Source organism: Carica papaya, chromosome 6 (assembly GCF_054855325.1).
Source record: "Carica papaya isolate Zhongbai chromosome 6, ASM5485532v1, whole genome shotgun sequence".
Lineage (NCBI taxonomy): Eukaryota > Viridiplantae > Streptophyta > Magnoliopsida > Brassicales > Caricaceae > Carica > Carica papaya.
In genome coordinates, this window is record NC_142314.1 from 14,368,221 (window position 1) to 14,392,594 (window position 24,374).

The following is a 24,374-nucleotide window of genomic DNA, read 5'->3' on the forward strand; positions in this document are numbered from 1 at the left end:
GTTAGCATTAATAGATTTTTATTACAAGGTAATATATATTAACCTAAAAAATGTATTCTACTGAAGATTTTGCATATTTCTTTTCCATATGTAGTGTTTTAAAGTTATGGAAAATGTGTTAAGTGGATCAAGCAGGGAATGAAGATAAGCAGAGTAGAAAGTTGGAACGGAGGGAGAAAGGAGAAAATAAACCAGTCAGGCAAAAATTTTCATTTTCTTATCTTACATATTGGGTATTTATTTATCTATATAACAAAGCATGTTATTTATTTATACCGACATGACTACCATTTGGAAAATGATGAACTTTCAGATTTTTTTTTTTTAAGTAATTTGATTGCAAAGTAAACATGAGGAAATAAAAAGAAATAATAAGATTAATTAAAAAAAAATTGAAAAGTTAGAGACAAATAAATCAAAAAATGAGCAAAAAACACTACCAAATTTGCAAATAAACCCTTTTTGACTATTAATTCTCTAGAAAAAGAAAATGATAAGCAGACTTTGAAATTATTTTTTGATAAACAAACATCAATAAGGTTAACAAGAGGAGGGAAAAAAGTTAAATCTTAGCTCCCTCCCTCCAAAAGACAAAAAGCTTATAAAAACCAGTAAGCAGTGATAGAATATCGGCTTTTTTTACAGCCCCTTCTGAATTTTCCCAAAAAGATGCGAAGACCTAGAACTAACCTTTTCCAGAATCATAAGTATAAACTCCATTTCTAAGACAAAAATCTAAAAGGACGAAAAGATTGTCCCAACTGAATTTATAAGTAATGCTGCCAATGAAAGTCCTAACTGAATCTTACAGTGGTGTTTCTGCCATCAAAATGGATTCGAGATTGAACAGAATACTAGCTCAATTAGTTTTCTTCTCATCTTCCTTGCTAGCAACCTCACCTGTACCTTCAGAAGCCTGGTCATCCTCCCCACCAAAACCAAATTCATTGACCCGTTTTTTATCAACTGGATAAATCCACCTTTGGTACAAATATATCAGAAATATAACATCTGCAAGGCAGAAATGGCTTAATGTCAGAAGAAATCACATTCAACCAGAGGAATGGTGAAATACATTACTTGCAACTCTAACCTTACTGATGCACACAGTGATATTTTATTAATGAAACTAGAAGAAAGGAGGTTCCATCTTTGGAGGAAAGATGTGATCAGCATTTGAACATGCAATATTAACTGACATGGTTCTTTTAGATAAAAGAATTACATACATAACAATAACGAATGGCATTTACAGCACAAGTAATTATCATTCTAGTGGCACAACATATCACGGCATACAGGAGTCTAATATCATAACCATTCTATTGGTAGATCATTACATCCCAAGTTGAAATGGAGTGTTTTCCATGTGATGAAGTTGTCAAGATGGGATCTAGAATCTTCTAATATTGCCTAGCAAATTTCTCTCACTTAAAACTGACTCCTAACTTTGACTCAATGGTTCTTTCTCCTCATTGAGAAAGGATGATGGTTACATTCTAGGTTCAATCCCAGCTTCTGAAGAAAAGCAGCCCAACCACTTATCAAAAGAAAAAAAAAAAGAATATCTATCTTGAGGAGAACATAACAAGAGAACATTGCTTTCCAAGCACAACCAACAAAATTCAGGTCAATTATGTTAATTCTTGCAGCTGCATAAGAATACTTTTAGGTCTCTAATTGAGAAACAAGATTTAGACGTTAGGTATTAGCACGAGTACTTAAGAGGGCCTTTGGCTCTTGTTACGGTATAAGAGCTAATAAACTCCATAACTTATAATGCCTAAGCAATTAAAGCTTTTTTAAAATAATAATAATAATAATAAATCTTATTAAAGTATTTGAATAACATTTGAATAATAATAAATCCTTAAAATAATAATAAATCGTTAAACTCCATAACTTATTATACTAGTTCATTCATATTTGTTAAAAATATAAGAGTTAATTTTATTAAAATAACAGAAGAAAGACTTATATTTCATACATTTGAGATTAAAAAAACTGTATTTTTAAAAATTGCTTCAAAGGAATTAAAGACAATTACATGGCCGATACCAACTTTTTTTAAGCTCTCTAAAATAAAAGTTAGTCTTCAATATATTTTCTGATAATTTCTAGAGCTTATATGCTTATAACTGCCTAATGTACAAGTTCTTGATTTCATTAAAGGTTTAAAAAACTCAAAACGTTATTTGACAACTGCTCCTCTTGACCAATAAAAAAGCGGAGCCAGAGATCCTTTGAATACCAAAGGTAGGTCTCGCTCCTACCAAAGCAAGGGCTTGGGCCTATTTAGGTATTTCCAAGTTGAAACTACCCTGTATTCCGAACGAGTATAAGCTGATTTGTTATCACATTTTTACTAATAACTAAACGAGAATCTAATCATTTTAATCAGTCATCTCAGATTTTAGTCTCTTAAAAATAGAAATTTTTGCAAATTAACACCCAATATATAAAAAAAATCTCTAGTTCTAACTCCCAATCTAAAACACATGGTTGATACCACAAGTCAAACATAACATCTGCCTCCTCCCTTCCCATCCCCCACCACAAAAATAAAATCTCTTAGTAACCAAGATCTGGTCTTTTGTCACAAAATCCTGTCCGTTTAGTCCAATCCACAAGAATATAGCACAGTTTAAAAAGTAAGGTCAACAGGAAAGCTAGCCAAATTTAATATGTGCACCCAACCCTAGCATCACATATGTTAAGGTAGCAAGTTTCCAAGATTGAACTGAAAATAAGAACTTAGTCTATGTTTGATTCGGTTATGGAAGCCAGGGATAACCTAACATAACAAAAATCCATTTTCTACATGTCAGTGATACATAAAGCTAGATTTTATCAACAAAAAGTGTTATATATGCTAGAAGACTTTAACTTTTCGAGTTAGCTGTCAAAATAGCAACTATTTCCTTACATGATCTGTAAATTAATTTCTACAAAAAAAAAAAAAAAAAAAAAATTGTTTCCAAAATGAAATCAAATATTGCAAGCAAAACTGAACTTAAGCCAAGCACAATTGAACCAAGCTCTAACTGCTTGAACAGGCTACGCCTACTGGAGGCTGTTTTGCCATGTCCAATGGAGGTCAGTCTGCTTTTACTCTAATTGAAATATCAGAAAATGATCAGGTCTCTCCACGACAATGGTCTGAATCACTTGTAAGTTTTAAAGATGCATATGAGGCACTCTAAGGTGAGAACAGAAGCATATGAACCACTTGTAAGCCAAGCACAATTGAACCAAGCTCTAACTGCTTGAACAGGCTACGCCTACTGGAGGCTGTTTTGCCATGTCCAATGGAGGTCAGTCTGCTTTTACTCTAATTGAAATATCAGAAAATGATCAGGTCTCTCCATGACAATGGTCTGAATCACTTGTAAGTTTTAAAAATGCATATGAGGCACTCTAAGGTGAGAACAGAAGCACATGAAAGTAGTTTAAGGTGGAAATATAGTGCATATCATTCAAACGCTACAATGATTTTTTCATTACTATGAAATCTCAAACAAATGAACATCACAAAAAAAAAAAAAGGAGAGGAATAACATATTGGAAAAGTAATTTAAGAACTAACCATCACGGAATACAGAAAGCCTATGCAGTGTTGGCATTTTGATCACAAAAGCAAAGAGATCATCAATAATGGTGTTAAGGAACTTGTATGTCATCTGTCTCCAAGGTAAATGAGCCACAGACTTGAGCTTATAATTTATGAACAGCTGAGGGCACATCATAATGAAACCTATTCACAGTAAAGCATTTAGCAATTAGAACAAGTATCAAATTTTTATTTAAAAAAAAAAAAAGAAACAAGTGTCAAATTGTCAGAAACAAGAACATCACCAACATCTTATGGCACATTTACCTCAATTTTTAAGTTATTCCTATCCTAATCCTTGACTTCAATTACTTGACACTTAGGATTGGATCATAATTTTCATTCCATTGTTCTTTCTAAAATTCAAACGGAAAAGGTTGCTATTTCAGACCATATTAAATTCTGTAGTGATGAATTCTACTTGGCTAGATAAGACTATCAATTCACTTAATGTTGAATATAGAATTAAAATAATTTTTGTGTTCACTCTTTCCTTCATTTCTATTATATTCTTATTCTATCACATAGAATTCGACTTTAAACCAATTGTATCCTTAAATAATCACACAGATATTTTAATATTAATCCACCTCCATATAGCACTAAAACATTCCAACTTATGTAAACTCACAAAGGTGTAACCAATACAAAGTTATTGTTGTTATAATAATTAGTAACCAAACAATTTTCACAATTTACTTTTGGGCCATTAATTAAGTGTTTACAGAACGAAGTGAACAGTGTAAATCGTTTTTTCTTTTGTTCACGTTTCTTATTTGGGCAGTTGGGCTGGTTTGCAACTTTACATTTGAAATTCTAAGACCAGTGTAACAGGAGGAGGAAAATCTGTTTCACAAACTACATTGCACAATAATAATCAAAATTATTTGCTTTCATTATTTTATGGACATTAAAATTTTTCTCCTCTACTGATTAGATCTATTTTCAAGCAAATAAACAACTATTCCATTTTCTCCATATAAGATAATAACATGACATGACAAAGAAACAGCTAAATTTGAACTAAATGATACTCCAACACTTGGCTTTTCCTGGACAATTAAAGTTCCAGTTCATCATTTTACAAAAAGAACAAACTTCATCTTTGTTTTCTCAAGCAGGTCAAGGAAGGGGATCCCAATTCCAATCTGTTCCATAGAATAGCGAGCGGCCAGAGAAGAAAAAATGTTATTATAAAAAAATCTTGTCCACAGGGTGACGCAAAGGAGAGAGGTAAATATATAGATAGCTAGGGAGATTACTCATAATACAGGAGCTTGTATATTGAAGAAGTCTACTGGCGGTTCCTTGAAGGTATTGATTCTGCCCCTTTACAAAGAGAAAAGGGAGATTGGATGGAGAAACCCTTTGAAGATGAGGCAATAAGACGTGCTACTTACCATCTAGGGAAAGATAAAGCACCTGGACTGGATAGATTCACCATTGAGTTTTTTAAGGTGCATTGGGAAATTGTAAAAACAGACTTCATCAAAGTGTTTGGGGAGTTTTACTTAAATGGATCCATATGTAAAAGCATGAACTTCTACTTTCATTACCCTAGGTCCAAACGGATAAGTCTATGAAGGTCTCAGATTACTATCCAATAAGTTTAGTGACTAGTGTCTACAAAATTATCATGAAAGTTCTCTCCCCTCAACTTAGTGAAATTTTAGGTGACATTATCTCACTAAACCAGAGTGATTTTCTAGGAGGTAGACAAATCCTGGATACCTTATTAGTCGCCAATAAGGTAGTGAGATATACTCGCTACTCGAAAGGGAAGGGTTTGGTCCTAAAATTAGACACTAAGAAAACATATGACCAGGTAAATTGGAAGTTTCTAGACAGTGTGGTAGAGTAAAAAGGGTTGGGTCACAGGTGGAGAAGATAGATTCGGGGCTATTTATCTTCATGTTCACTCAGAGTAATTGTAAATGGAGAACCCCAAGATTGGTTTAGAGCCTCAAAAAGGACTTAGGTAAAAAGATCCTCTCTCACCCTTTCTCTATACCTTGTAGTGGATGTATTAAGTAGAATGTTAACTATGACAACTGAGAGGAGCGTAATGAAAGGTATGAAAGTGGGTTGCAGGGAGAGTGAAGGTTTCCCATCTACAATTCGTGGATGGCAGGACTCAGTTCCTGATAAGTGACAATAGGATCCATCGCTAAAGCACTTATGCTCTTCATGTGTTTGAAAACATTTGAGGCTGACAATTAATAAGGGAAAAGTGCGCTCATTGGGATTAACATGGGAGATGAATCGGTTGACCATCTAGCAGAATCAATAGGTTGTACAAAGTTATCTTGATCTATTATTTATCTGGGAGTTTCATTAGGTGGTAAACTGAAGAGGACTTTATGGGAGGGTGTAGAGAATAAGTAGCCAGGCATCTCGAGAGTTAGAGGGATGGTCTTTTGTCTTTAGAAGGAAGGCCTTCCTTGATTAGCGCCTGTTTCCCTAGCATACCACGTTATTATCTATCCCTATTTAAAATACCTGCAGCAGCAGAAGCTGAGAGGATAGAGGGTAGAATGAGAAGATTTCTTTGGGCTGGAGTGGGTGAGGAAGGTTGAGGTCATCCAGTGTGGTGAGAGGTATGTTATGAGTCCAAATGTTCATGGAGGATCGGCCACTGGAAGTCTCAGAACAAAGAATTTATCTCTACTAGCAAAATGACTAATGTTCTTCTCGTGAACCAAACTCTTCATCACGCAGGGTGATAAACAGTATTGACAGAAGTGAAAGGGACAAATAGGATGCCCTCACTAGAAGATCCATTGCTCACCAAGTCCCTTGGAAATCCATCTCCCAAACCCACCCTTTTTTTACCCCAACAAATGGAAGATGGAACTAAAGTGTGGTTTTAGGAAGATATATGGGTAGAGGATCAACCACTTACCACCAAATTTCCTCAGGGTTAGTGTCATATAAGTTTTTCTTCAATCAACTCGTTAACAATCCCGATGTACATAATTCCACATAGCCAATATATTTTGGGAAGCTACAGTTCCTTCTAAGATAAAGGTATATTCACGGACTGCTATCAATCAAAGACTCAACACCAACAACTTACTTCAAATTTTTTGCCCTCACCGTGCTAGATATCTGCTATATGTGTTATGTGCTTCAGAAAAAGTAAGACCCATCTCACTTGTTCCCACACTGCAGCATGGCCAGGAAGTTGTGGCAGATCTTATGAATAAATTTAGCCTAAGCTGCGTGGTTCCTCCTATGGTAGACAGGTTCACAAATTCTTTTATCCTGGGAGTGGGATAAGAAAAGAGGTTAAGGCTCTGTGGCAAGGTGCTGCTTTTGCAGGTCTTTGGTGCATTTGCCTAGCAAGGAACTGGTTGGTTTTTCATGAACGATCTGCACCATTTTATGACCTAAGAGAGGACTTTCATGGCATTCCTTTGGGCAAAAGCACATGGTCATTTCCCTAACATTATCCTCCTAGAGCTTCAATTGGGATGCAATAATCCAGAGGGACTAGAGATTTTGTGCAGTATTTTTTAGCTTTTTTCTTTTTGTTTATGCTTTCAGGTGGATGTCTTATTCTCCATTTTTTCAATTTTTTCCATCTCTTCCTTTAAGCTTCTCCTTTTATCCAAACAAAAAAAAAAGAAAGAAAAAGCTTCATCTTTGTTTTTTGAAAACAATAAATTTCATCTTTACTACACAACCTTTTACACACTAACATTTGCAATTTGATGGAAGGCTTATAAGTAGATGCAGAAACTAACAGAAACAGAAGCAAAAATCACAAAACTAAACAATTAAACAAAGATATGGCTTACCAAACATGTAAACACAGCTTGTGAGCGAAGAGAGTATCCATGAATACCAGCTCCTATGGCGTTCATACATGAGTGAATAAGCAGAAGAGCATGCAACAAGGAAGAAGAGCACATAGGACAAGTATTTCATTGCAATATCATCATATTCCTTAGTCTTGTTCCTTGCATATGACTCGCGATCTCGGAATCTCAACATGGGTATCTTTCCACTTCTATCAATCTGAAGAGAAGGAAAATTGTCAGAATAATCTGAAAAATTTTCATAAAATTGGCAATATTTCCACAAAGACTACCAGCCTAGTAATAATGCAGCAAATGTCAACCATAGATATCGCAAACATGAGAAGATGACAAGATTAAGAGGATCGATCGTGTATATGTAATATAAGAACAAATGCAATCTCTAAATTGTGGTTTTCTCCAACATAACAAGGAAAGTGCTAGGTCTAAAAGTGAGACAATTCATACCTCTATGTGCATGGCTTTCCCTATTTTCCAAAATTCAATGCAGCAACCAATTCCAGAGCTTACGAGTATCATCCACGAAGTATCATTGTCAAGCAGATAGAGGAAGACAATCAGTTGACTTATAAAGCTTACAACAACAGACTTTGCAGATAATCCTTCCATTGATTTATTTTTGTTCCAAAATTGGATGTCTGCAGGAAAGAATTACATTAATAACTACATTATGGAATCTTGAAATGCTGTTCACCAGTGTTATTCTCCTGTAATACTAACCATTTTTGAATGCCAAAAAGTCGAACACGGAATGAAGTAATGAAACAACCATCGTGATGCCCAGGAGGTAGGGATTTCCTTCCAAAAACACCCTCTGAAAAGTTTGCATTTAAATCAGCACTTGGGGAAATAAAGAATCATAATCCTTTGACTTCAACAACAGATAATGTAAGCAGTAAAAGAAGCCAATATCCAACAACAACTAGCTATTTATCCACTCGAGTCACTACTAGGAGAAAACAAAAATTTAAGAAGAGATCCATTTGGGGAACTCCAGTCATCCATGTGCACTAGAGCAACAATTCAACTATAATACAGAAATATGACACCCTTAAACTAAGTTCCACTTGTTAAAACCATTTTTTCCCTGAAAAGCAATGGTGGTCCTTAGGTTCGAAAATATGAGGAGAGATTCATTTCAAGGCAGCTCTTATATTAGAGAGGTGTTACAGGAGGCAAGGAGGAGAAGAGAGTAATCCTTGTACTGATACTTGGACAAGTGTTCTTATTAGGCAAACAACACCTGGTATAAAAATTAATGCTACAAGGAGTGTTCCTTTTTCCAGAAGGAGACAAGATGCTTAACCTTAATATTTGAATTGAGATCTGATTACATATGCAAAGATAATTAGCAAATACCATACGCCAAAGCTTTCACCATCTTTTGCCTATTCTATTAAATCTTGTCAATGTCCTCTTTTCTCCTCAAGCATGAGATTATTAATCAATTGTGAGCTCACATATAGCTTAGTAGCAAGACAATAGCAATACCTTGAGTTCATCAGCCTCGCCTTCAATCATGCTTCCATAACTACGATGAATCTGAAATGACTGATCAATCTGCAAGAATAACTGCCACTTTGTCATGCTTATAGGGCCCACCTCCAGATTAAGTGGCAACTCTGCCACTGTTTCATTAATCTGAATCAACTTATCTCTCAGCAACCAAAATTCATTGAAGAAAATGATTGGGTAATAATTTCCTGTATCAAAATCCATCTTCAAGTCTGAAAATTCGAAGTCAAGAAATGCAAAAGAAAAAGAAACTGGTATTGACTTCACAATCCAAATCTTGGTATGTAAGACCAGGAGAGAGAGAGGAAAAAAACAAAAAAAAAACAAGAGAGACTGCCTATAACATCAATCTAAAGGACCATATGCTTTACATATAACCATCGTATTCAACTATTGACCTGTTTCTCTATGGTCCTCCATTCTTAAGGGAATCTTGGTATAAAAAATAAAGTTTCAGTGGCCACAAGATGAAACATGTTATAAAGATATTCAGTAATTCTACAAAGTGGTGACTGAGATGCATGATCAAGCTTTACTAGAATAATGATATTGACATAAACAGTGTTCCAAGCCATCAAGATGAAGGCAAAGTTATGACTCATGATACAAAGCATGAAGCATTGAAGCAGTGGAGCATAAGCACTCTGTTTATTTATTTGATAAAATTAGTGATGTAAGACAAAAAGAACTTGAACAAAATACTTTGAGAAATTTATATCAATAAGCAAATTGAAGATCTCATATTTGATAATCGAATCAATAACTTAATATTTATTTGATATCATATGAATAATCCACCATATAATTAAGCTATGCTACCTTATTCATAGGTAGTAAATACCTATCAAAATAAGAATTCGTAAGTCTTAAGTACGAATTCTAATAAATAGAAAAATAAGCTACATGTAATAACCTATAATAAAAATAACTAAATAAGATTCTAATTAAATAGGAAATAATGAATCTATACCATTAATAAACTAATAGATATTAGTTCCTAGTAAGTTCAATATTTTAATAACATAAGCATTACAATTGATAAATATATATTATCATCAAATTATGTTCATTTAGGATCTTCCTATTCTGCATTATTCTACTTCACTTGGTAAGAACTCGACTTCAAATTTTATAATGTCAAAGTATAAAGAATCTAAAAGTTGAAAATTGTCTTCTTAAAAAATTGAGGTTTACGTAAATTGAGATTGTTGTGAGAAAACAAGAAAGTTAAAATTAAGGATTCCCCCAAAGACACAGTGAAACAATTAAAATTCATAAAAGGAAGAAAGCCAAACTTTCCTCATTGGTATTAGGGGCCAAAGAAATTTTTGGGATAGTAACTTCAGGTGACACTGCTTTCTTCTTATAATCAACAAGAATATCATCGTTTTCAACCTCAAACAACACCATTACGACTAAATCGGGACATCCTTCTGAAATATAGTTCCTCGTTTCTGGGGTCAACTAACAATTAGCTGTGACTTATTTCCTAAATTAATGGATAGCCATGTATATTTGAGTCGCATTAGTTTAAGCAACTTTCCTCTGTATTCTGATGGAGAGAACATATCTGCAGTAACTGCAGATTTCCTATTTTAGTGCCTAGATATATTGGGTATACATGAAGAGCTTGAATTGTAACCTAGTTGTGAATATATATATCCACATGCACTTAATGAAAATCACGGAGCAAGAAGATAATTTCTTTATGGTACCAGAGCACAATCTGAACCACGTCTAAAAAATAGAAAATAAAGGAAAAACTCCCTCGTTCGACCATGGTCAGTGAACAAGGGACAAGTTCAGAGGTGTCTTCCAGACCAGGATTTGTGCTCACAAGGAATGACCCTCCCCACCACAGAGCATAAACTCAATGGGGCAAAACTACATCCAATGGGCTTAGTCCTTCCAGATTCTCATCTGCAGCAAAGGAAGAAAACTCGCGGAAGCCACCATACAACCAGAACCGACCAACCCAGGTTACCGTATCTGGAGATTAGAGAATAGCATAGTGATGTCATGGTTATAAATTGAATGATCAGCAAGACTGTAGAAAATTTATGTATTACAATACTACCAAGGAGATATGGGATACTGCCAGAGAGACCTTTTTTTTTTAAAACAAAAGTATAATATATCCATAAGCACCAAGGGAGTGCAAACTCATATATGAAAATATATACAAAATGACTGGAACATCAATATAATCAGAAACCTTAATGATTGAGAAATTGAATAAAATGAGAATCTGTTTAGACAACTGGCTATGGTATCTATGAATGTGAACAGGGATCAACCATTATGGAAATTAAAGAAGAAAGGGAACTTCACGGTCAAATCCTACTATAGATACCTGGTTAAACATAATGAGGACAAGGATACCAACTTTCCAGCCAAACAAATTTGGAGGGTGAATGCCCCACCTAGAGTAGCTTTTTTTTTTGCTTGGGAAGTGGGTTGAGAATGTATCTTGACAATTGATAAATTAATGAGGGGTAAAATTCTAGTGAATGGATGTTTTATGTGTTAAAAGGAGCCAGAGTCCTACAATTATATTCTTTTATGGTGTTCAATGGTCTACAATTTATGGACCATAGTTTATGACTTTTCGGGCACTAACCAGGTCATTGTGAAAACCGTGAGAGATGAATTATTCTTTTATGGTGTTCAATGGTCTACAATTTATGGACCATAGTTTATGACTTTTCGGGCACTAACCAGGTCATTGTGAAAACCGTGAGAGATGAATTATTGACTTGGGAAGGAATTAGTAAGGGGAGGAAAATTGTAAATCTCATTTCACTTATTATTTTTTGTGCTGTTTGGAAATAAAGAAACCAAAGGACTTTTGCGGGGATTGAAGGAGAGATTACTAGGATTAGGGATAGATGACTACATTATATGGGTTATTTGTGTTTAGGTTATGATATTTTAGGGTAGAGGATTTTGGGAATTTTATTGTTATATTAACCAAATTGTAAACATTTTTGTACATGGGTGGCATCCCCTTGATGCCAATATGTTAATATACACTTTATACCTTTTATCTCAAAAAAATGTACAAAATGAAGCAAGATGTCAATTAGATCCCTCAAATCCTCCTCACTAGAAAACACTAAGAGTCTGGAACTAAAAATCTTTAAATCCCTCAAAATTACATTCTATCCCTTAAAAAGCTCTTCTATTCTTCTCCTTTCAAATATCACAAGGGTAGCTAAAGGGATAAATCTTAATCTTTTATTGCCTTGGACACCTCTACATGCCCATGTCTCCTCCTTCATGGAACTTACCCCAGCTCAGACCCAAGAAATTGCAGAGACTGACGCCTAAATCCAATAAGTATATGAACACCACAAAAGAACGTGATTGCATGATTTTGCAGCACTCTTGCATAAGTAGCATCAGTTTACTAAATTTTTTTCCCTCTTAATCAATTTGTCCTACATCAAAATGTTTTCTCTTAGTGCTTCCCATGTGAGAAAAGATACCCTAGGAGTTGTCCTAACCTTCCAAATCAAATCAGCCAGAAAGCCATAACGAAACACTATCTCCCCATTTAGATGCCAATTACTACGAATGTTCTGAAAGAGTCTAGTTTCCAGATAAACTGATGTCTATGGGGTTGTGATGGACTTATCTCTGAAAAACATCTTAACAGCCTCAAATACTCATGGATCTCCCAACTATTTAGATTCCTTACCAACTCAACTGACCATGCCTCTCTAGTCAGAGCCAAGAATGGAGTTGAATCAAAGCTCCTCCCCCCCCTTCCCCCCCCCACCCACTCATCCCTCCAGAAACTTATTTATACCACAACTCCACTCTCCATTTAACACATTCTTGAAAGTCCCCTTTTCTCTATGAGTATTTTCTTCCAAACCCAACCATGTGCAGATCCCTAAGAAAATTAGTGAACCAACCGCCACCAGCTTTTTTGTATTTAGCACATAACACTGTTGCAAAGACTCCCATCCTCCCTCACAAACCTCCATAACCACTTTCCATGAAGTGCTCTGTTGAAACCCACCACTGATCTCAAGGCCAAACCTCTGCACAGTAATGATTTAACCTCATCCCAGGCTGCGATGTGGAATATCCTTCTATCTTCTAAATCACCACATAGGAAGCTACATTGGACAAAGTCTCCTGGCCAGGCTGGAAGGGATAGTAGACACAGACATAAAAAATATAGGGATATTGGCTAAGATGCTTTTAATGAGAGTCAGTCTATCCCCTTTTCGATAATAAATCCCTTTTCCAACCCATAAATCGAAATTCAAAACAGTTGATCACCAGTCTGTCCTCATGTTGAAGCCTCCTTGAACTTGGCTCCTAATGAAAGACCCAAATATTTAATTAGTAGTTTCACTTCTCTGCACCCCAGAATGTCAGCCAACCTCCTCTCTTATTCATTAACCCCAATGTGTACAAATTCTAAGTTTTGTCAAATTAATGTCGAGCCCCGAGGCCACTTTGAAGCAAATTAATACATACATGTTATTTAAGTTCAAAGAATAATAATGTGTCATCTGGAAATATATATATATATATCTACATTTATGGATGTCACATTTTGCAAAGACCAACCCCTTCTACTCCAAAATCCCAATTCAGAGGGAGCTAACAAAAAATGATGAATTCCAATTTTGGTGAAATGTTGACACCATTTTTTCTTCAAGTCCATCACCATAAAACTCTTCCACTCCACCACCACCAACAGTTGCACCTGAAATTTTCACTTCTAGTGTCACCAAAAACACCACTTATACTCCTCCGAATCAAATACACGAGTAAATAAGAATGGATTGTCTATTCTAGAAGGCAGAAAACTCAACTAGAGACAGATAGCAGCAGTGCCAATAATAGATTGAAGATCAACTTTCGGTTATTGTTCCTATGTGTGGGAAAACCTAGTTACTTGGCGAAGTAAAACATAGCTGGTAGTGGCTCAGAGCAGCACAGAATCAAAATTCATGGTAATGGCTCATAGAATCTGTGAAGGAATTTGATTACAAAGAATGCTTCAGGAATTTAGAGTCACTCCAAGTACCACCATGAGAGTACTATGTGATAACAAGAGAAAGCCTCAGGCCTTGATGGTTTCAATATGGATTTTTTACAGAAAGTTCGACATGTAATAAAGGAGGAGATTCTTGAGCTTTTCGGAATTACATGAACTCTTTTATTAAATCCTTAAATTCTTCTTTCTTAGTTTTCATCTTAAGAAGAAGGGAGTGGTAAATATTAAGAAATTCAGACTTATCAACTTAGTTAGATGCATCAGTAAGTTCATTGCGAAAGTATTAGCTAGAAGGATGGCCAAAGTGATGGATAAAGTGGTCAGCGAGAACCAACATGCTTTTGTGGAAAGAAGGCAAATTCAGGATGCGGCTCTTGTGGCTAATGAGGTTGTATATGTGCTGTTATTCATGAATGAGGGTGTTTTATATAAGTTGGATATGGAGAAAGCCTACGATTATATAAATTGAGGCTCTCTTGATTATATGTTGAGCATATTGAGAACTAGTAAAAAAATCTTGAGAACTGGTCTGAAGATGATTGAATCAGACAAGTTGAATATGATTGGCTTAACCTAGTTTGAACCAGTCAAGACTTCAGAGTTCTGAAATGCACACCTATTGGTTGGAGCATGGGAAACAACGAAAGAAGCGGCATTGACCACCTCCTGGAGGTGGCCAGCAATTGGGTTGAGCTGACAATTGCTCTAATGTTGCTCTTCATAGCAGCTGATTTAGGGTTTTAGTCCTTGTTTATATGGCAGTAAGATTGTGTTTCATAAAGTTAGAATGAGAAAATTAGGACAATCAAACTTTGGCTCTTATACCACTTGGTGTATGACAACAAAAGCTTGAACAAGATATTTAGAGAAATTCATTAAGAAGCACAATTAGATCTCATAACTGAACAATCAAATATACAACTCAGTATTAGTATGATAATAATATGAATATTCTACCAAATAAGTTAGGACATCTAGATTACAATTAAAATAAAAATTCTTAAGTTCATATAGGAATCTATTAAATAGGAAAATAAGCTAATTAATTAGAATAATCAGTAATAAAGAATAACTAAATAAGATCCTGAGTAAATAAAAAATAATATATTTATATCATTAATGTCTATAAATACTAGTTTTAAATAAGCTTAGTACTTTAATAGTATATAAATATTAGAATTGCATAAATAGATTTTATCATCAAAAGATGCGTAATTTAGGATCTTTCTGTTCTGCACCAATTAGAATAAATATGTTAGTTAAACTTTCTTGAACGTCAATGAACAGTTACAGATGTAAAGATAGCTTCCGCAAAAGAAGGGAAAAATCAAAGTATTTTATGCTCTACCAATTTTAACAAAATCAAAAGAAGGAAAAAAACAAAGTATTTTATGCTCTACCAATTTTAACAAAATCAAACGGAAGACTCCTTTTTTTCCTAGCCTTCACAAAGCATGGACCAAAAGCTTGAACTCAAGCAGCATAAGCTTCATAAAAGAGGCAGTACAGCAAGGCCAAGAGGCCTTTGGTCATGCAAAAGATATTGTTCTTTAAGATCTCGTAGTACTACTACTGAGAAGTCAAAGGTTTTATATTAGAAAGAAAATAATTTCAAGAAACTAACCGCTAAAGATTTTTGTCATCATTTATTTTATCCAATGGCTAAACAAAAGTTAAAGAAAGTTGGCTTCTAATAGGACTAAGACACCTGGATTTTTCAGACTATACATTTTATTTAGCTTAGAGAGAAATGGGGGTTATTCTATGCTAGGGCCTTTCATCTCTTTTCTTCTATTCTGGTTGGAGGATCCTTGACTAATTTTGTAATTTCTTATGCCCTTCATAATAATACTTCTTTTGTGTTGCGAAAGAAAGTTTTAAAAAAGAAAACAATTACTAATCCAATGAATAATGAAGGCATTTTCTACCAAAGAAAAAAGGAATGCAGACTGGAATTTAGATAATATTAAGAGATTTTCACAAATGATTAAAAGTTTGAACGCCTCTCATGACTTTTGGTTCCCAATAACATTTACAAATGGCTGAATATATGCTGAAAAACATAACATATCTTTACTTTTAAAAAACCAGTTAAAAAGGTGTTAGCCTCAAGGTGAAAGGGAAGTAGACTGGTGATGCTTAGTAACTTTCTTCCAACGTGATACAACATTGGATGCTACGAAGAACTTTTTAAAACACTGAATAAGAGCAATCATTAGTCATGCAAGAGAGAGAGAATGAAGAAGATTCCTTAAAATGCTATGATAATTTAAAATAGACGAATAGGTCATGCTAGAAGAATGTTCATCCAACATGCTTTCATGAGCCCAAAAAGAACACATAACTTAAGTATAAAAGGATACAGGGAGCAATATTTGGTGGTACAGCATTCTGTGAGTAGCTGCAAAAGAAATAGAGAAGTATTAGCAAAAACCGCAGAAAGCAAATGGATAATATAAGAGGAAATGAAGAATATAAGATGTAAGTTTCTCTTAATAACAATGAAAAGGATCTACATCCTTTACTGGGAGGGGATTGAGGGGAATGCTAAGGGAAGAGAAGAAGGTGGGACCTGCTATCTAATGGAAAGAGTTGGTGGAACAAAATGAAGTTCTAATTCTTTAGATCCCAGCCTTGATCGTATTGCAATTTTGACATCACTCTTCATATTAAGTAAACCTAATCTCTCTTCAGATTTGAATTCTTATATACAGATTGGGTTCCACTTTGTTTATTTTTGTGCCTGTCAATTGCACTCAGGTGGATATTAATTTCTTGAAAAGCTACTTTCATCCTATGTCACTTAGGAAATTTTTTCCTTTTTCCATCTTTAATGAATAGCTAGACCTGCACAAGGTACTATAATCTTGACTGTGCCTGAAACATATCAAATATGATCTCAGAATCTGTTACGCAACATGGGTGGGAGATAAGATGGTTCTACCATCAATTGTTGATTCAGCAAAAAGTGATCAAATGACTCACTCACCACTAATTGAAATTTTTACTTGAGCCAAACAAAGGAGATGGAAAGTCAAAACTTCAGAATATTCCAGAACTTATTTCTATAATTATGCACAAAATTATATATTGTGCAAACTAGAAACATCTAGCAAATGCTATTGTTCTAGGATAGATATGTATTGGGTTGTAGCCCAAGGCTTTCAAGATCAATAGAAGCAATAAGAATTCCTAAATTCAACGTTACTTTTTGTTTGTAGAAAACTGAATATTACTTTTGATATAAGAAAAGTAGAAACTTACCGTGTAAAATCTTCAACCAAATTGATTGTGACATTTGGTTTCCAATATGAAACCCATTCCAAAGGACCATCATCTTTAGAATCATTTTCTTGATCATCAACCACCTGAAGCAGCACAATTCTAGAATAAGTTCAAGCAAAAGGAAATCACATACCTTAAGAACTGCATCGATAAAAGCAACACTATCATAAGGGTATCACTGGATGGAGGGGAATGAAGGACAATAATGGGGGAAAAGAAAGGAAAATAACTTTCCCTCCCCTTATTTGGAAGTTAATATTTTCCAAGGAATGAAAATGACATATTAATGTAGGATACATTAGGGTTAATTTTCTTACTTTGGAATCTAGAGATAGAAAACTAGACATCGTACTTAAGGTTTCTTACACATTAAATCTAATGAATCTTGAGCATCACACTTAAGAATTTAATTGAATCATACAACAATAAGATTAAAAAATTCTCAAACTATATTATTGAATAACTAAGTTTTTCTAAAAAAATGAAAACAAAGATATATTAAGTTTTTTAAGTAACATTTCCTGGATGGAATTAAGCTAAGAAAAAACTAATATCAATGGTATTAATAATACCGCTTCACTCTAGCCAGGATTTAGGAGATCTTATTAATATTTTGCTAAACCTGTACATCCTTCTCGATATGGTTTGTACTTCCTTGGTGCATATGAATATATATATTTATATATATATTCTTTTCTTTTCAAAGAAAAACTACCAATACAAATAAAAGACCAAATATCAAAAAGAACAAAATCACAAACTTACTAAAACTGTAATAATAGACTTCTAAATAATATAGTAGTTCTATATTTAATGTGATTATGATTTCCAAACTATTGGGCAATCTAGAGCTAACACATTCTGCATCATAAGAAGTTAACTACCCCTCAATTTTCCCTCCCTCTACTAAATATATAATCTCCATATTGGAGTCAAATGGAAGGAAAGGTAAACTTAATAAGTAAAAAGATCAAACTAACGTTTCTTACACCTATAATCATGAAATATATTTTTATTTCTACAACTCTCTTTAAGGAACTCGACAAAAATAGCCCCATAACTTCAGGAGAAAGGGTGCCTCCTCAAAAAGGGAGGTTGCAGTGATGAAGCCCGGGCGACTGTCTACCAAAAACACAGGTCTCCCAAAGTCGTAAGACCATGTATTGGGGCTGACACCTACTTATTGTCGGTAGGTCAAGGAAGCTGGTGATCAGATGATAGGAGAGATAGCAACCAAAGCCTCAGTGAGCGGTGCATGCATATATATGCATGTGCACATGTATATATACACACACATATCACATATTTATATACCTGCATATATACAGTATCATACAATGCCTTTACATTACATCTCTCTCTCTCTCTATATATCCATATACATGCCATGTATAAGTGTATATATAATGCATATACACACAATAGGTATATAGTGTATATATTCAGGTATACATACTACATATATACAGTGTATACAGTATATATACAGATATACACAGTATATAAATCATATTATAGCATATTATATATACTGCATATCCACGAAGTATATAAAAATAGTCTATACTGTATAAACCTTGTATACATGATATTTATTTTTTCTCAAAAAAAAATATATACTGCATACAAAGTGATCATATAGTGCATATATACTACATGGAAAGCATATATATGCTATAAATGTATATAGCATATATATCCTGTATACAAAGTTTATATACTGTGTTTATAATATAGATACATATATAGCACATATATACTGCAAATACAGCACATATATGCTATATATGTGTCTAGTGTATATATCCTGTATACAAAGTTTATATACTGTGTTTATACCATAGATACATATATAGTGCATATATGTAATGTATATATACCACATATGCATACATTGTATATGCATATATTATATACATATCCGCATAGATATTGAATATATTGCCAGCTACATGTGTATATGTCTACCAAATATAGTGTACTTATGTAGTATGCATACATTATCTATGAAGTATATAAGTAGCATATACAGATGAATCCACTATATAAATGACTATATATACAGCATATATAAACTGGATAAATACAACACCTTGCAGTTTACACATTGTGTATACACTACATATACATATTCACTGCATAGATTCACTCCATATGTATTTCATAAATACTGCAAATATACAGCATACACACACCGGATATATGCTGCATATATATATATACTATACATTTCATGTACCCAATGTATATATGCTGTATATATATAACATAGATAGTGCATATGCAGTATATACACTATATAATCAGTATATGTCCACTATATATACAGTATATGTCCACTATATATACACAAACAGATACTGTACATACTGTAATTTTTGGTATTTTTAGCTATCCAAGTGCATTGCTAATTACTATCTGGAATGTGGTTTTCAAGTTCTTGAATTCATTCATGGATAATGTATAACTACTCGAAAATATAAAATGAAAGAATATGGTCAAATACTGCTATAAAGGATAAATTCATAAAAATACACAGTTCTCTTCTTTCTCAGCCAACAAACAAACTAAATCATTTTCTGTCCGTTTACTTTCTCCTTATTTCTTTAGCATCCAGACAACATAAAGGAAAGTATAATATTGTCGCTTCTTTTTCATCCCCTTCTAACTCCAAACATATATTAAGAGTGTTGTGTAAAATTCACAACTGACTCTTCATGTACAGATTTATGCTGATGATACATAATTGTTTCTTTTTTTATGGAGAAAGTAAACACGTAAAACTTAATGAAAAATAATTGATCCTGACACTACAGCTGCAATCATATCTTTCTATAGTTGGTCAAACACCAAATACAGTTTTGAGGTACAAAAACTTCACATGAAGTTTTGTAATGTACTCCAATTGACTCTTTCCTAAATCACGGAATTAATCTTAGAATTTCTGAATCAATATATAAATACTCATCAGACTTCTCCATGCATGCCAAACCATATAATATGGCATATTAATATTCGAAAGTGAAAGCTTCTTTTTCTTCTTCACATTTAATTTTTTCTTTCTTTACTAAAAAGCTACAGCTCAAAAGTGATTATCATCTTAAACAAATCTCAGAAATAATCTGCAGTATCAGGGACAAACCTGGGATACTGCCTCAACCTCGTCAGGAGCCTTGGAATTCCCAAGCAGGCTCCTCTTTTTATCTGATTTTGATTTCAGTAAGTACGTCACAATAGCTAAAATCAATAAAAGGGGATCAAGTTAGAGTTTTGAATAAAGAATTTTATCACCCAACTGTAATTAAGAAAGATGGTCCAAAACAATCATACGTTGTGTCCCACTAAAGGAAGAACCAGGCTGGTACTCAGGATCATTTGGGTCTGGAGGGTAGCCAGACCTTGCGAAGAAGACATGAGCAAATAGACTCCCATTATGCTTCAAGGCCTGGAGATAATAGACTACGGTCATAATTCATAAAGTAATTGAATAAAACAAATAAAAGAAGGTAACAAAAACATTTTAAAATCCTTTTCTTTGCACAATTCTCTGTTAAGTATTATCTGACTGCTTTTCAACAAATAACTTATAAATAAGTCCAAACAAGAAACAAAATAGAAACAAAGGAAATGGTTGTTCGTAAGTCTTCCTTATTGGAATGTCCACATATCTGATCAATTATTCCTAGTGCTCGACAGAATGACACTAATTAGAATATCCAAACATATCATGCATGCAAGAATGCAGGCTAAAAGTTAAATCCGAGTCTTTCAAATGGCCAGTACCTCAGATGGGTAGTACTTCAACGAAAGGGATCTGGTGCTCTCAGGTCCCCAAACTGCATAAGGGATGTTGGATTCGTGCCAAACAAGTGCACCTTCATTACCAAAGTCGTTGAATTTTTCATGGTCCGAGAGATATAACCACATATCCTGCAATAAATGGAGGTAATATTTAGCATGAATCAACATCCAATAGAGAAACCAAAAAAGGATATTCCAAGCCACTGAACAAATATATTAAACAAAAATAACATAAATGAACATAAACACCCCTCAATTTAAGCCATGATGGCTTCTCTTTTTTAAGAGAAAAAATGTAAGCCATAGTGTTATTACATGTACCCTTCATCCACAGTCCATAGCATTTCTCTTCCTTTTTCCACATATGCATCCATTATTTTAATGAGAGTGCATATATTGTAATTGAAAAGATGAGACACCAACTATTAAAAAATGGCTGATATTACATTGAATGCAAAACATATGACAGAATCTAATTAAATTTATATGTAATACTGCAGTGTGTGGTTGATGAAATCATGCTTTTTTTCGACAAGTACAGTGTTCGCCAAAAAGTGAAAATTGATGAAACCCTAGGCGGAGTAAGATAAGTATCTCAACCTGTGAGGTAACTCATCAGGAAATTCTTTGCAGGAAAAACTACAAAATATCATTCAAAAGGCACAAACGAGGGCTCATGGAAGTAAGAAGGATAATATTAGATGACCCAACTAATCAAGACTTCAGATTCTAGATGAAGGATATCATTTGTCAGTCCTGGGTTCCTCCAAATCTAAGAACAGAGCAACTAGAGAAATCTTAGGACTTTATATTGTTAGGGGCTGCTTGTTTTGTAATCCTACCTTTCAGGATTTGGGTTTTCCCCCAACGAACCTAGATGCCTAGTTGGGTTAATTTGGCAACCAAAAATGAAAATGGGAAAATAAGGAGCTAAGAACAACTGAATTCATATTAAGTAACCCTTTACTTTTCCTCACTTCCACAACTAACAACCTCAATTATCTCAACAAAAACTTATGCCAACTTAAGCCAAAGATTTTATTGTATAGGGTGCAAGTAAGTAAAAAGATAAGATAGCACATATCAACTTTGCAATAGTCATCCAACAACAGTAGGGAGCATAGACTGCTTCAGAAGTACCCACATTACCGGGAGAAACTTATTACAAAAAGAAACTTTAAGCACTAACAATAATTGAGGTAAAATTGTATGTACGATTCCTTGCTTCTCTATCCAGTTATTCCTTGTGAAAAAAGGTGAACTAAGTATAAACGTAAAGCAAGTACAGGGACCTCACTTTAGCAACGGAAATACCACAATTAAGCTTACCAACTCGAATCACCAATTAAAATTAAAGAACAGAATTATTTAGAGAAAACAGATCATAAAACCACATAATACCTACTTTCCTCAAACAAATGGAGGCAAATCGGAGAAAGTTATCAATCTTTACTAATAGGGATCGGGAATACAGAAAACACGTAGAAATATACGGTCAGGGGAAGGAGGTTAAAAGTAGTATTCAGATTATTGAGCCAACAAGACAATAATCATTAGAATAATTAAAAATAAACAGGAAAATCGCAAAAAAAAAAAAAGATCAATCACACGCTATAAGAGAGAAGAAATCGTGAGAATACCAGGGGTTCGCCTTTTTGGAAGAGATTGGAGATGAGTAGAGAGGGATCAGAGGGTCGCTTGGGAGCAAAAAATTTGGAAGCGAAATACCAAAAAACAGCGATCCTGATGATTCCTGTGATGGTCTGGCCTATTCCACCGGCTTGCTGCTGCTGTTGCCGTGGTTGCTGGCCGCCGGCCGCCGTTGCTGGTGCAGGCGGCGCCATGGAGTTGTATCCGTAAAAGCTACCTGATTCGTTATTGTTAGTTCAGAAATGAATCGAAGTTCACACAATAACAAAAGGAGGAGGAGGAGGAGGAGGAGGAGGAGGAGGTGGTGGAGAGATATTTGGGATTCGTTAAAGTGATTTTGTTACGAAGGGGTGTTGGAAACAAAGTTTATACAGCCAAACCAGGTCACACTCCACTCTGCAACTTGCAATTTTGCCGTTGTATTTCTTTTTTTTTTTTTTAATAATAATAATAATAATCATGATTAAGCATTAAATTACAAAAATGACCTTGCTTTGCTCTTGATTCGTGTTGCCGTATAAAAAGTGTTTTATAGACTATTATGTGCCAATCATAGAATGCCACGTCACATTAATTAACAAGTGCGAACAATTAATTTTTGGAGTAATTAAATGGAGTTCAAAATATCGACTTTGCTGTGTCCTATTTGTAATTTTCTTTTTATAACATATGTGACTAAAAAAAAAAAAATTATGATTAAAATTGATTATCTTATTTGTATTTACTTCATGTTATCAAATTTTATAATGTAATAATGTTATCAAATTGATTATCTTAATATTGATAAAACAATTATTACATAATTATACAATCATATTTATAATATTGTTTTTAGTGTTACATTACATTATAAGATTATCTTTAATCTTAACCACCTTTTATCATTAATAACTTGAACACATTCTTCTCTCATAAAAACCTTGTTTTTCCACCCTCCTTGATCCTAAAATTACACAAGCACTAATATTTTTTTTATTGATATATATATATATATATATATATCATCATGTTCCATTTCAAACAAACAAAATGGATTAAACTAAATGTTCTACTTTACAAAGACAATTTTTCTTTACTCAAGAGCCTTTCATTTCTTCCAACTTACATAATACATGTATAAGAATTAGGAAAAAGTAAAAACCATTTATATGCCAAACAAAATACAAGCATGATAGTTTGAGAAGGAATATATATATATATATATATATGCATATTCATATGTTCTTATTAAAAAATATATAAATGAATTTGTTATAATTGCTATATATGTAGATGGTTTACATATAATTAGAACTCTTGAAACCCTTAATAAAATAATTGATTATTTAAAAAATTTTGAAATAAAAGATCTAGGAACAACATAATTTTGTTTTGCTTTACAAATTTAACACTCCACTTTGCATTAATGTGGAGTGTTAAATTTGAAACATAAGTTATAGTAATGATGTAATATGTTCATGTGTTCTTATTAAGAAATTTGTAAATGAATTTGTTATAATTGTTATATATGTGGATGATTTAAATGTAATCGAAGCTCTTAAAATATTTTATAAATCAGTTGATTAGTTTTTAAAAAAAAAAATTAAAATAAAAAAATAAGAAAAATAAAATTTTGTCATAATTTATAAATTAAACATTTAGCAAAAATGATTCATATTTATCAATCTGCACA

General features: G+C 33.7%; 1 protein-coding gene across 1 annotated transcript; it reads right to left on the reverse strand.

Annotated features, from left to right (window-relative positions):
- Positions 1–503: 503 nt before the first annotated feature.
- On the reverse strand, positions 504–23,095 carry LOC110823493 (uncharacterized). Its single transcript, XM_088223445.1, has 12 exons — positions 22,693–23,095; positions 21,035–21,181; positions 20,582–20,696; positions 20,394–20,488; positions 17,231–17,334; positions 16,330–16,367; positions 8,923–9,158; positions 8,152–8,245; positions 7,879–8,069; positions 7,411–7,630; positions 3,587–3,754; positions 504–1,011 (listed from the first exon to the last, which is right to left on the reverse strand). The coding sequence occupies exons 1-12, from the start codon at positions 22,894–22,896 to the stop codon at positions 860–862; spliced, it is 1,764 nt and encodes a 587-aa protein (XP_088079571.1). The 5' UTR covers positions 22,897–23,095; the 3' UTR covers positions 504–859.
- Between the last annotated feature and the right edge of the window lie 1,279 nt (positions 23,096–24,374).

What these genes read in the sequence shown, in the direction of transcription:
- LOC110823493 (XM_088223445.1), bottom strand. Translation starts at nt 22,896, where the DNA reads ATGGCGCCGCCTGCACCAGCAACGGCGGCCGGCGGCCAGCAACCACGG. An exon ending in TTCCTTTAGTGGGACACAAC is followed by an intron (nt 20,489 to 20,581) that starts GTATGATTGTTT and finishes TATTGATTTTAG; the next exon opens with CTATTGTGACGTACTTACTG. An exon ending in GCTTTCTGTATTCCGTGATG is followed by an intron (nt 1,012 to 3,586) that starts GTTAGTTCTTAA and finishes TCTGCCTTGCAG; the next exon opens with ATGTTATATTTCTGATATAT.